General features: G+C 42.6%; 1 protein-coding gene and 1 pseudogene across 3 annotated transcripts in view; one reads left to right on the forward strand and one right to left on the reverse strand.

The window, feature by feature from the left end:
- Nucleotides 1-4,584: 4,584 nt before the first annotated feature.
- The window catches only part of LOC123933841 (integrin alpha-D-like), a 42,348-nt gene continuing 32,367 nt past the window's right edge, over nucleotides 4,585-14,565 (reverse strand). For all 3 annotated transcript variants that reach the window (XM_045993498.1, XM_045993497.1, XM_045993499.1), the window contains 10 exons: nucleotides 9,975-10,088; nucleotides 9,782-9,861; nucleotides 9,593-9,676; nucleotides 7,281-7,359; nucleotides 7,015-7,122; nucleotides 6,830-6,907; nucleotides 6,527-6,640; nucleotides 6,282-6,383; nucleotides 5,903-6,013; nucleotides 4,585-4,798 (listed from right to left, as the gene is read on the reverse strand). In XM_045993498.1, the coding sequence (XP_045849454.1) occupies nucleotides 4,700-4,798; nucleotides 5,903-6,013; nucleotides 6,282-6,383; nucleotides 6,527-6,640; nucleotides 6,830-6,907; nucleotides 7,015-7,122; nucleotides 7,281-7,359; nucleotides 9,593-9,676; nucleotides 9,782-9,861; nucleotides 9,975-10,088 (969 nt within the window). In that variant the 3' untranslated portion in view covers nucleotides 4,585-4,699. The remainder of the gene's footprint in view (nucleotides 4,799-5,902; nucleotides 6,014-6,281; nucleotides 6,384-6,526; nucleotides 6,641-6,829; nucleotides 6,908-7,014; nucleotides 7,123-7,280; nucleotides 7,360-9,592; nucleotides 9,677-9,781; nucleotides 9,862-9,974; nucleotides 10,089-14,565) is intronic.
- Nucleotides 13,006-13,252, forward strand: LOC123933846 (annotated as a pseudogene).

Raw genomic sequence — 14,565 nt, forward strand, 5'->3', positions numbered from 1 at the left:
TGTCCGCAGCCTCCTTGGGACAGTGGGGTGGGGCCAGGGGTGCGTCAGACTAGCTCTACTGGGTGCAGATGCACAGTGCCGTCTGTGCTCTACTTACTCTTCCCAAGGCCATGATTTGAGAGGTCCTGGAGGGAATGTCATTGATAACTAGGTGGGAGATCCCCATCCACTCCTTTTCTCTCACCTATTAATAATTAGGGTTCTGGGCTGTAAAGGCCTTTCACATAACACTGAATCCTCACAGTATCTCTGGGAGCAAGATATAATTTTGGTTCCCCTTCTCTAGAGGAGGAACTGAGATTCTCAGAGATTAAATGACTTAAATGAGGCCCCTGCTCAGAAGCCCTCTGGGAACTCCTGGCTGCAGATCACTTTTTGCCTGACACACACTGACAGTATCTGTGAATTATGGCTTTCTGGAGACAACCTTGATTCCAAACAGAGGATCTACAGCCCTATACGTGAGGCATCATGACCTAATTTTGGATTTGGAATATTTCAGCCATTCTCTATGACCTCTCTTAATGTATCTTCTGTATTGGTCTGGGACTTCGGATGTTCCTTTTTGGAAGTTTTTGGGGGACCTCCTTCAAGGGAGATAATGGTTCACACAAGCTCAGGACATTTAACCCCACTCCTAGGACAGTCTGCTCATTTGCCATTACCAAGGATCCTGAAGCCTGTGTTGAACCCCATGAGCAAAACACACATAGAGTTCTTCCTTTGGTTTCTCCCCTGATACTAATCATAGCACCACTAAAAAAAGATTATCTTGGGCCTCAGTCACCTAAAAAAGTGAGAGAATGTTTTCTAGGCCCACAAACAGGTTACCCCAATTCTTCCTAGAACAGGACTCAGGTCCCTGAATTAGAGCTCTTTCATACAAGAAGAATGTGTTATAAACATCCTTATTTAATGAGGCAATTCTTTTTTTTATTATTATGTTAGTCACCATATAGTACATCATTAGTTTTCAATGTAGTATTCCATGATTCACTGTTTGCATAAAACACCCAGTGCTCCACACAATAGGGACAATTCTTTATATATATGAAAATTCATGTTGTCTTCATGTTTGGTTCTGGAAAAAGTGGGTTATTACTGAAGAACTGACAAATATGTTAAAATATAAAAAACTTTCAATGCCTTGAAAACTTTGCTTAGCACCCAATAATTTGCTCAAACCAGCCCAGAACTATACAGAAATTTTTCCCATGGAAGCAGATGTGTAGGCAAAGGCAAGACCAGTCCATGGGGGTAGAGACAAACAGAAAAGTGAATTATTAGGAAAAAGGCAAATTTGTGGCCTCACAGCTGACATCCTCCCCGCTGAGTGTGGCAGTGTCTTCAGGTTTGTTATCCAGCATTTCTTTGTACTGACATTTGAAGAAGCCAAGCTGTGAAAGGAAGTAAATCAGAAGAGCTGGGTAAGAGGGCAGGGAAGAAAGCTGGGAGTAGGAAGAAGCTGAGAGAGAAGACGAGAAGGGAAATAAGCTGACTTGTATTTGTGTGCCAAAACACTCATGTGAATAACAGCTATGGTGTATTATCTACTGTGTGCAAGCACAGCAGTTATGCATAAAAGCTATAGTAGAAAAGCATGAATTCATAGGCATACCTACACACATACCCTGGCTTCACTTCTGTCTCACTTAAACTACACTGTAATATAGGCATGACTATCATTTCAAAAATGAGGAAACAAGCTCAGAGAAATTGGGCAACTTGCCTCACATGAAAAAGTGAGTAGGATAGAGCCACAACGTACACACAAACGCACCTGATTCCATCATCTGAGCTCTTCCCACTTCACTCTCCTGTCTCTGGAGGGCATGGGTTAGATGCTGGTGGTATTGAGAATGGGATGAAAACAGTCACCTTGTACAGGATGGCTGTGATGAGAGCCAAGAGCAAAGTCCTCCAACAGAGCTTCCCACAATGAGAGGAATAGGATCATAGACCTCATACGCTTCAAGCACCATTGCAGTCTGATTTGTGAATGAGACAGTATCAAACTCTTTGCTGTCTCAGATACTTTAAGGTTCCCCAGCTTTTAAGTATCTCCCATCCTTCCTTTGCTATAGGGTTGAGATACAGAAACACTCATGAGCCACAGTAGCCCCCAGCGCCAGGGACCAACGACTGAAGCCTGCACTGGACACACTCATGTCCAGGCAGATGCCGGCTGTGGAAGGGCACCAGCTGTGGCCATCCTGGGACCATTGGCTTAGGTCCACGCCTGCAGCCACCAGATCCCCAAAATTGTCCCTTAATTCCCTTTGTTCTGTTTGAGGGCTGTTATCCATCCTTTCCTGACTTGCAGCCACCGATCTCCAAGTTATTACTGTCCCCAAGTGCAGGGCACTTTTGCGTTGGGCATTACTTTCCAATGGCTCCCTTCTGGTCACTGCCTCCCCCTTCCGTTTATCCTCCAATATCTGTCCGTGCACTCCCAACTCCTCTGTACTTCTCCACTGATGACCCTCTGCCCTCATAGAGATACAGAAGCATGTAATCTTACATCTCAGGCTGATTTCATGGGTGTTTAGAGTGCTCTGGGAGACATCTAGCTCAACTCAAGGGACCGATTGAAATAGGGTCCCCTACTCCTCCACCATCTTGCACCTCCCCCTGTTACAGTCATTCTAAGAAATCTTTGTTGCCTTATCTGAAAGCTCATTATGCCATGTTTCAAAATGACACAAAAGCTTTGATAGCTTCATGCCATTATTTAACAAAGTTTCATAATGGACAATAGCCTAGGAAAAAATAGATATCTGACCCAATAAAATCCAGTTTCAACGGTACATTATTTTCTGGATATATTTTAATTTTTGGATCAGGATCACTCATCCCAGCAGTCACACTTCCCTATACTAAATGTGGACTGCAGCCCTTGGAGTCCATGGACAACCATTAGGAAGATAATATGAAGGATATAGCAAGATTTCTATGAAAGTCACCATTTCAAATGTGTGAGTTCTATGGGTTAGAAATTCTTTCTTGTTTTATTTCTCTAAAACTCAGCACTTAGGAGACAACATGGAACACATTTTGAAAAACAACAATCCAAAGCTGGATTCTCTTAAAGTCTAATCTGGAGCCCTACTTAAATCTATTGCATAATATTTCATCCTTCTGGAGACTCCAAAGGGATTTGTGGACCCTATGATGATGAAAGAAGGAGACATTTTTCTGTGGCAGTAAAGAGTCATTTTCTAGCTTCCCCTATAATCTCATGACCAACTGCTTCCCCTTTCTGTGTTTCTAATTAGAACATCCACATGGACCAAACACCTGGGAAGTGGCAGCAACAATGGGATCACTCCTGGGCAGGGAATGACCTGAGATGTGTTGACACCTAGCTCACTAACAGACACCACTTTGAACTTTATGCTAAGATGGGTGCCATAATAGTACCAGTGACCATACTGGGGGCAGCAGATCTCTGATCTAGGAGTTCAAAGGGCCTGCCAATCACTAACCATATGCAAACAATATCCCCTTCCCTACCTCCTAGGATTTGTAAGAAACACCAGTGTATTGGTTCACTCAAATGACCTTTCCACCAGAGGCCTTTTTCTTGCACCACTCTCACCTGCCACAGCTCCACTAGCTCCCCATCAGTGACAGCTTTGAGAACTGAGTGAGTAGAATAAGAAGCCAGGTTACCCCATAGAGGGACATAATAACCTCCTCTCTATTTAACTTTCTTGTCCTGGCCCCAGGATTCAGGGCTGGCCACCATCCAATATTGGTTAAGGGACACCACAGGCATCGCTGTACAGGACCCATACCCTAAAAGGCCTTAATTTTAGATCTTTGACTTAATTTCCCAAAAAAGGAACATACACTGGTTTTGTGTGATGTGTTAATTTGTTAGGGCCAACATTTAAATACACGGTTTTTATAATTATGTCTCAGAATTTTTTCATTCACTATATCTGAAATCTCAAAAAATTGAAGTGTCCTGGGTTTCTTGATCTCTGAGAGATGCTAGAGCTAGGTGAGCCCAAGTGGCATTGGGGCAGTACTCCTGCTAGCATTCTATTCCTCCCTCCCATTTAGCAATGCTGACAAAGCCTGAAAACAGAGTTTACAAATTCCAGTGTGTAGACATTTTGTTCCCAGTTCAGTCTGGGAAATCTGGATTGAGATTCCTGAGACAAAGCTGATGCTGACATCATTTTACTAGGGATGAAAGGGAAGCACAGAGCAAATCATGGTTCCTGCATCAAAGCCCACCCTCTAGAAATGGAATTGCAATCCTAACATCAACCTGGATAGTTCAGATGTCAACCTGACAATTATAGGGAGTCACTAAAGATAGAGGAGGATTGTGGCTTGTTTAGTACTGCATTTTGGAACGATCATTGGTAGCAAGTGAAGCAAGAGAGACTGGAGCTTGAGTCTATTGTTCATGTATTTCTAAGTAGAAATCCAAACCAACTCCACCCAGGGGCATGTTTAAGATCCTGTTCTGAGGTTTCCAGTTACAGTCTTGACAAGACAAACGGCCCCTCCCAGACAAGGCACTTTGTGTGGACACACTGCATCTTCCCAAGGAGAGAAAGCAGCCTGACCCTAGCCTCACACATGTTGAACAGTTCTCCCCTGTAGGCCTAACTTAGGTGGGAATAGGAAAGCCAGGAAACTTCTCAGAGGATAACAGGTCCAAGGGACAATAGTAGGTAGTTTCTTATTGGGCAGCTGGAGGGTCTAAAGTCCCATTTTCTGGGACAGTCTGTCCATTTGCTTCCACCATCATTTCCTTATACTGACGCTTGAAGAAGCCAACCTGTGGGGGAGGAAGGAAAAGAAAATTAGGAAACCCAGTGGAAGAGAGGAAAAGAGATGGCTGGGGGGAGAGCGATCACTATTTCTAGAACCCCTACTATGTTCAAGCACTGCACTAGAATATTTAGACATACTGTGTCATTTAGATTTTATTTTTTTAAGGATTTGTACATTTTGCCTTATGTAAATATTTCAACAGGAAAGAAAACCATAAGCAAATGTTGAACTCTAGTTAATCATTTGGTTGCTGAATTATCTAGGGTTGAAGAGTACCATTGCTTACAGCTTACTTTAATAGACATCCCCCAAAATAACAAGAATAACAAGAATTGCCATATATTTAAAGGATGGATGCAGAGATACATATGCACTTAAGGAAGGTTGGGAAACTACTTATACTGTAGTTTCTAGGTGGTGGTTACATGGATTTTCAATGTACAATGTAGTTGACTTTTCTCGATGTATGATGGGCTTTAAAACAAAATATTAGGAAAAACTGAATCATACTGAGCCTTTGTGCCCTACTTTAATCCTCTTCAGTATAACTTGAACATACCTCCATATCATTTATATATCCATATCATTTTATAGATCTTTTCAATGGATACTTGCATTTTGGAGGTGTTCTAATATTTCTGCCTTGTGGGTAAATATACAAAACTAAAGTTGCTTTTAGATTTTACCAAGATTTGTGAACTGGGTGGAATCAGCTTCAGAATGAGAAATCAAGACCCAGCATGGACCAGACACTGCCTATAGTCAGACAGAACTGCTGGTTGTGTCAACACCTAATTCAGGCCACTGCTTTTATGTGGTAATTTGCTGTGAAGAGAAACATGTAGTGAGGAAGATGAGAATAGAAAAGACAGGAAGAAAAGAGTGGAAAAGACAGGGAGAGCAATTAAAGGAGGCCTGAAAATCGGGTAGAAAAGCACAGATATGGGAGACAGTTGGGGACCAATGATGTCGTAGATGAAAGGGGATGTCTCACGTGCAATGACTTGCCAAGACTGTGCGCCTATATCCAAGCTGATGTCTTTCTTACATTATGGAAAGAATGGGATCAAATTGCTGGTGGTGTCAAGAGCAGGATGGAAACACTCACCTTGTACAGGATGGCTGTGATGAGAGCCAACAACAGCAGTCCTCCCACAGAACTGCCCACAATGATGGGGATAGGATTGTAGACCTCATACTTCTCTAGCACCGTCTCCATCTGGAGTGGAGATGAACTTATCAGAAAGTATCAGAACTCTTCCTTTCCCAGAATCTTTCTATATTCACCAAACTTTAACTCCCTCCCCTCCTTCCCCTTTTCCAAAGGGGAGATATAGAAACACTCATGGGCTTAGGGACAACTCTCCTACTGATGGACCTTCATCCGTCCTCCCTCCGGGCTTCTGAGCCTCCCACACAGAACCATGGATTTAGCACTAGGAGCCCTCTTACTTACAGCCTGGCCACTCTTACCACACAGTCACTACCTGAGTTCTCAAGAATGCCTCCTGTCCTGGAAGCTGGGAATACACGGATCTGTTGAGCATGATTTCAGCCACAGTCATTACCAATACCTTCTTCTGCAGTGTCTGCAATACACAGGGACAGAGCTGGGGAAATAGCCCGAGGAAAAGCCTCAGAGTTCGAGAACTCTCCTGACTTGAGGATGGGCACAGACATATCTGGTACCACCCAAATCCAGGGGAGGGACCCTGCTGTTGGACCCACGCACCTGGCTGACCCAGCCAAAGTTGAGTTTGCCCTTCAGGATGAAGTCAAGTTCCTCCTGAATGCCAAAAGTGGGGAGGTCACAGTGGAACTTCAGGCAGTCAGCAATGGAGCAGTTCTAGGGACAGGAGAAGAATGAAGCTGAGGGGGCAAGAACCACCAGAAAAAGGAAGTCTGTCAGGTTTGGGTTGGAGAATAGGTGAACAAATATAGGACATATATAAAGATCTCCAACCTAGCAATTGCATTTCCCTATATCCCCCACTGGGAAGCTGGTCCTGCAATGTGAATCCAGTGTCTTTCTCACCAGTTCAAGACTCCCTGGAATCTGAGTCACGAAGTCAGGATGCTGGGGAGGTACCCTCTCTGACACACAGGAGAGATTCTGGTGTGAGAGAGAAACAGCGACAGAATGATCAACATTTCACTGGTAAGAGGATGTGAGGCACTCTAGAATCAGACTCTGGAGAGTTAGGAAAGGCAAGTAGACACCTGTGAAGGGGCCACCACAGCGTCATCCCACACAGCCATTCCATTCAGCAGGATAGGAACCCAGAAATTAATGCTGATGGTCACATCTCGCTGACTCAGGTTATTCACCTGCAGAAAATTGAGACAATGTTATTGGGGTCCCAGAAGAATTCAAAATACCACTTCATTCCTGGATATAGCCCTCAGCTCCTCATTCTCTCTCCCACCAGATCCCAACATTAGCAGCACCATGGGAGGGAAGACATGGACACTCCCTGGCTTCTCACACGATAACGATGATCAACGTCTTTCTTGCTCTTCTCATCAGAAGTTGAAAAGTTGAAGTACTTTGTAGACTCTTCCTGCCTGGAGAGAGAGGGTTTGTTGGTGAGAAACACTCCCAGAGCCGTCCTCAGTTGTGCCCCTGTCTGATGCCAAGGGCTCTGTTGGGCCCCCAGCAGATAATCCCATGAAATAATTATGATCCCCACATGCTTCTGCAGCCTCAGCTTCAACTCTTCTCCTATGGCATTTGCCCCAGTCACCCAGAACTGCTAGCTCGTCCTTTGATACCCTGGCTCTTTCATAACCCCATAACTTTGTTCGAGTTCTTTCTTTTGTTAGGAACATGCTTACCACTCCCCTTCTGGAAATGTTCACTTAAAGGCCCAACTTAAACATGACCTCTCATAACATTTAAACATTTTCCCACGGGAAAAAAGGTGTTCACATGACTTTCTCCTCTACTGGGTATAGGGTTGGCGTCTGGCAATGCTTTCAGAGGCTGTTGCCGAACAAATAAGCCTTAGGGGGCTCAAGGGAATCATGGTTTGATCGTTCAGGAAAAAATTCTGTGCAAGCCTCTCCATGATGGAATGAAGAAAAAAGATGTGGCCATCCTGGGGCAGTCACGTAAGTGTGGAAAAGGATGGTGCATAAACACAAGCCCCTGGAGTGGTCACAAATGTTCCAGCCTCAGGTGGCTTTCCGTGCATCCATCCATCCATCCATCCATCGCCTGCTTCAGTAAACATTTACCCTATACCTGGCTGTGTACTTGGCTCTGGAGAGTCAACAGTTAACAAGCCATAATCCTTTCCTTCCCAGAGTTAACATCTAAGGTCTCAGTGGAATCAAGCAAACAAGCAGGGGTGCTGCACATTTCACCCGTATGTAGCGTACAGAAGCCTGGCCAGCCATACAGAAATTCCATGGGCCCCTCACAGTTTCCCATAAGTGTGACTGTCAGTGTGATGATTAAAAACACAGGCTTGGAACCAGACCATCTGACATTTCTGTCTACCACTTCCTACCCAAGTAACCTAAGGTAAGTTAATTAACCTCTGTGGTTTTTTCCTGTATAACCTTAGGTTGCTAATAATAGTGCCTGTGATAGAGTTGTGATGACATCTGCAGCAATGATATAAATGTTAGAATTTATATTTTCCCTTGCTGTGCTAACCTTTATGTTTTTCACTCCAACCCTTTCCCTCTCTGCTTCAGTTTTCTCACTTTAAACTCTTCCAGTTCTAACACTCTTTTCAAATTTGAGTAAGTCACTCATCTTCCCCAAGCCTTGCAGTGGCATAGTAGCATATGGACATGAGCACAAGCTCTGGAACCAGACCATTTGACTATAATTCTGGTTTCTGTCACTTACCAGCTAACTGAAAAGAATAAATTACTTAACCTCTTGATTTCTTTGTTGTTAAAAAAAAGAGGGTGGTTAACAATAACTATATCACAGAGTTATTAGAAGGATTAAATGAATGTAAACACATGTAAAGACTTTTTAAATGCTTGGCATATCATATGTATATATAACTGTAAGCTCTTTATGTAAGTCCCACTATCTTCCTATGGACAGTAGGGGAAATTCATACATGGTGTTTGGAAGGGCAATGACACTGTTTGATTCTCCCTCCCCAGTTCCCCTAAAAATCGTGTGTCATCAGCAGCAACAACAGTGGCAAACTCTGTCCCATGGTAATATTATAAGCCTCTGACCACCTCTCCAAACCTCTGGAGTTTAGCCAGATTATGTAGGTCTCCTTGTCCTGCTTCCAGCCTGGCCTGACCCTGCTCCACCACCCCCCTTCAGAACTGACAGCAACAGCCCTGCACGTGACTTTCCTGTGACCTGCCACAGTGACTTTCCCAGCAGTTTGTCACATCTCTGGTCTCCTCTTTGCTTTGTGAAACCCTGACCTTTTCTTTCCTCTGTTTGGTGACAAACCATATCTCCCACTTCAGAGTGCTCTTAAAAACCTCAATCTTAATCTTGTTAGTTTCACTTCATAATACTCATATTTAGCATGAAGAATAGACTTGGCCTTATGTTAAAGGAAGTCTGCACTTTGGAGAGAGAGGGAGGAGTGCAGGGTGGTGGCAAACTGTACGTGTGTGTCCCACCAATAGGTAAACCCATCAGAGAAGAAGCAAGAAGTATATAGTATATGTTATTATAGCATAAATAGATGACTGGTCACAAGTATTCCCATGTGAGGAATTAGAAGGCTAGCTATATACCTATCCTTTAAAGATCAATCTGGGCTACAAAGGGTGATATTAGGCTTACAGGAGAGTCAAAATTTCACACCTGCTGATCACCATGTAGACAGCATATTTCACTGGGAGCTCCAGATGAAAGGTGGTCTTGCTGGTCATAGGCTTATTATTCTCACTGGAGAGAGAGTGTGGGGAGGGGAAATGCATTGAAACAGAATCCAGGAGTGAAATTTCTGGCAAGAGCATGTGATGAAAGATTGAGGGATACACCTGGCCTCACCTGCTTGCATTGGCCTTCAGAAGCAACTTGTTGCCCAAGGTCGCCTTGTATGAGACATCAAATGTGACTACAAATGTTCCCTGATAGAAGAAGAAAGAAGAAATGGAGATAAGGAAGGTCATGAAGGAGTAAGGGAAAGAAATGGGTCAGGACAAGAGAGGAGAGTGATGAGGATCTGTGGGGAGGCACTCACCTTAGTGCCCTCTTGGAAGATGGGATGGTTGATGCTACAGCTGCTGCTCTTCAGGCCCTCATTCCCAGTGGGCACTCCCTCACATGCCAGGCGCAGTGGGCGCTGATGGGGTTGCTTCCAGGGAAGGAAATCAAATTCAAAATTGTTACCCGTGTACATATTTGGGCTTGATATATAACATTGGTGGCATTGTGGAGCAGTGGGAGAAAGGACAGACTTTTCAACAAAAAATACTAGGAAAATTGGCCCATACCCCCCCCCCCCCAAAATCAAGCAAACTGAAAAACAAACAAACAAAGAAAAAAAAAACAATGAATTCCTACCTCACTCTATACATTACAATAAATTCCAACTAAATTAAATATTTAATGTGAAAGAGCAAAATTATTAAGCTCCTAAAATGTAATAAAGGGGAATATCTTGGTAACATTGGAGTAGGGAATTATTTCGTTTTCTTTTTTTTTTAACTTTATTTATTTTCAGCGTAACAGTACTCATTGTTTTTACACCACACCCAGTGCTCCATGCAATATGTGCCTTCCCTATTACCCTCCACCTGGCTCCCCAACCTCCCACCCCCAACGCCTTCAAAACCCTCAGTTGTTTTTCAGAGTCCATAGTCTCTCATGGTTCATCTCCCCCTCCAATTTCCCACAACTCCCTTCTCCTCTCCATCTCCCCATGTCCTCCATGTTCTTTGTTATGCTCCACAAATAAGTGAAACCCAGCTGTGCAATTGCAGGGTCATAGGGAAGCTCTATTTTTATTTTCTTGAGGAATCTACACACTGTTCTCCAAAGTGGCTGCACTAACTTGCATTCCCACCAACAGTGTAAGAGGGTTCCCCTTTCTCCACATCCTCTCCAACACACATTGTTTCCTGTCTTGCTAATTTTGGCCATTCTAACTGGTGTAAGGTGATATCTCAATGAGGTTTTAATTTGAATCTCCCTGATGGCTAGTGATGATGAGCATTTCTTCATGTGTCTGATAGCCATTTGTATGTCCTCATTGGAGAAGTGTCTGTTCATATCTTTTGCCCATTTCTTGATATGATTATCTGTTTTGTGTGTGTTGAGTTTAAGGAGTTCTTTATAGATCCTGGATATCAGCCTTTTGTCTGTACTGTCATTTGCAAATATCTTCTCCCATTCCGTTGGTTGCCTTTTTGTTTTGTTGACTGTTTCCTTTACTGTGCAGAAGCTTTTGATCTTGATGAAGTCCCAAAAGTTCATTTTCACTTTTGTTTCCTTGGCCTTTGGAGACATATCTTGAAAGAAGTTGCTGAGGCTGATGTCAAAGAGGTTACTGCCTATGTCTTCCTCTAGGATTCTGATGGATTCCTGTCTCACGTTGAGGTCTTTTATCCATTTAGAGTTTATCTTTGTGTATGGTGTAAGAGAAAGGTCGAGTTTCATTCTTCTACATGTAGCTGTCCAGTTTTCCCAGCACCATTTATTGAAGAGACTGTCTTTTTTCATTGTAAATTTTTTTTCTGTTTTGTCGAAGATTATTTGACCATAAAGTTGAGGGTCCACATCTGGGCTCTCCACTCTGTTCCACTGCTCTATGTGTCTGTTTTTATGCCAGTACCACGCTATCTTGGTGATCACAGCTTTGTAGTAAAGCTTGAAATCGGGTAACGTGATGCCGCCAGTTTTGTTTTTGTTTTTCAACATTTCCTTAGCCATTCGGGGTCTCTTCTGATTCCATACAAATTTTAGGATTATTTGCTCCAGCTCTTTGAAAAATACCGGTGGAATTTTGATCGGAATGGCACTAAAAGTATAGATTGCTCTAGGCAGTATAGACATTTTAACAATCTTTATTCTTCCAATCCAAGAGCATGGAATGGTCTTCCATCTTTTTGTGTCTTCTTCAATTTCTTTCATGAGTGTTCTATAGTTCCTCGAGTACAGGTCCTTTACCTCTTTGGTTAGGTTTATTCCCAGGTATCTTATGGTTCTTGGTGCTAGAGTAAATGGAATCGATTCTCTAATTTGCCTTTCTGTATTTTCATTGTTAGTGTATAAGAAAGTCACTGATTTCTGTACATTAACTTTGTATCCTGCCATGTTACTGAATTGCTGTATGACTTTTAGTAGTTTGGGGGTGGAGTCTTTGGGGTTTTCCATATAAAGAATCATGTCATCTGCGAAGAGAGAGAGTTTGACTTCTTCCTTGCCAATTTGGATACCTTTAATTTCTCTTTGTTGTCTGATTGCCATTGCTAGGACTTGTAATACTATGTTGAACAAGAGTGGTGAGAGTGGGCATCCTTGTCGTGTTCCTGATCTCAACGGGAAGGCTGCAAGCTTTCTTAAACAAGATCAGCTGGAAGCCCACCGAGGGCATTCCTGTCCGGGCTGCAGCTGCAAGAGGGAGCCTCCCTATCACCCTGAAATTGCACTGCTGGGTATTTACCCCAAAGATACAGATGTCGTGAAAAGAAGAGCCATCTGTACCCCAATGTTTATAGCAGCAATGGCCACAGTCACCAACTGTGGAAAGAACCAAGATGCCCTTCAACGGACGAAATGAATAAGGAAGATGTGGTCCATATACACGATGGAGTATTATGCCTCCATCAGAAAGGATGAATACCCAACTTTTGTAGCAACACGGGCGGGACTAGAAGAGATTATGCTGAGTGAAATAAGTCAAGCAGAGAGAGTCAAGTATCATATGGTTTCACTTATTTGTGGAGCATAACAAAGAACATGGAGGACATGGGGAGATGGAGAGGAGAAGGGAGTTGAGGGAAAGTGGAAGGGGAGATGAACCATGAGAGACTATGGACTCTGAAAAACAACCTGAGGGTTTAGAAGGGGCGGGGGGGTGGGAAGTTGGGGAACCAGGTGCTGGGTAATAGGGAGGGTACGTATTGCATGGAACACTGGGTGTGGTGCAAAAACAATGAATACTGTTACGCTGAAAATAAATTTAAAAAAAAAAGAGGGAGCCCCGTGGAGGCACCCTCCCAAGGCCCCACTGCCCATGCTGACCACCCAGCCCTCTGACTGTGGATGTTATGATTAACACTACAGTGCCCATGCCCCCTAGGCCAACAGCGACTCCATGGTAATGTATGTGCAGAAGAAAAAGCAAGAGGACCAGCTTCACCATCATCTGCTCCCTATGTACAGCTACGACCCCGTGGAGGAACTGCATGAGGCTGAGCAGAAGCTGCTCTCGGATGTGGGGACCCCAAGATGGTACAAGGCTGGCAGAGTGGCTACCAGCACAAGCTGATGCCCCTACTGGACATCAAGACCTGACCTCACCCCCGCCCCCCTGCTCTCCAGAACCATAACATCACCAAGATCAGCACATAAAAACAATAAACCTAAAGGAAGTTTTGGTAAAAATCAACCACAATCAAATTAACATATTTGGTTTATGAAAAGTCCCTCTAAAAGAAACTGAAAAGAGAAGCAATAGAATTGGAAAATATATCTAAACACATATAAATGGAAAAGTACTGGTAACCAGAATTTTAAGGAATTCTTAAGGAATTAAGAAAAGTATGTGGGTAGGTGATGGGATAATTGAGTGATGGGCATTAAGGAAGGCAGTTTATGTAGTATAGGTATTATATGCAACTGATGAATCTCTAAATTCTACCCCTGAAACTAATAATACAATATATGTTAACTAAATTGAATTTAAATAAAAAATTAAACAAAAATGAAAGTATGGACAATTCAATAGAAAAATAAGAAAAAAAATTGCACAGGCACTTCCTAAAAGAAGAAATCAAAATCACCAGGAAAGAGATGAAAGATTCCTCAACTTTATTAAAGAAATGCAAATTAAAACTGCAAGGAAATATCACCAGATGGACAAAAGTTAAAACTCTGACAATGCCAAGTGTTACAGTAGGTAGAAACTATAATATTCTGCTGATGGAAGTGCAAATAGATGAAAATGGTTGGTCTCTACTTATTATAATTGAAGATACTGGAATCCAAGATCCAGCAAGTCCATATGTGGCAAATACCTTCCAAATATTATGCATAGGTGCACCAATATACATGCTCAAGAATAGTCATGGCCAAAATCAGGGAACAACTCAAATGACCACAAATTGTAATATGAGTACAGATATCCACTCACACCATTGTTGTTTAATGTATTACTGGAGTCCTAGCCTCAATAATCAAACAATCAAAAGAAATAAAAGGCATCCAAATTGCAAGAAAGAAGTCAAGCTATTCGCTATTCACAGAGGACAAAATACACTATTTAAAAACCTGGAAGACTCCACAAAAAATTTACTGGAACTGATACACAAATTCAGCAAACTCCAACAATATAAAATCAAGGTATGTAAATCTATTGCATTTCTTTTTTTATTGTTGTTTTGTTTTGTTTTTACTTTTTAAAATTCAGTTAGCCAAGGTATAGTACATCATTAGTTTTTGATATAATGTTCAATGATTTATTAGTTGAGTATATCACCAAGTGTTCATCATATCACATGCCCTCTTTAATGCCCATCACCCAGTTACCCCACCCCCCACCCACCTCTGTTACATTTCTATACACCAGTAATGAAGTACCAAAGTGAGAAATCAAGACATTGATCCCA

Source organism: Meles meles, chromosome 21, assembly GCF_922984935.1.
Source record: "Meles meles chromosome 21, mMelMel3.1 paternal haplotype, whole genome shotgun sequence".
Taxonomy (NCBI): Eukaryota; Metazoa; Chordata; class Mammalia; order Carnivora; family Mustelidae; genus Meles; species Meles meles.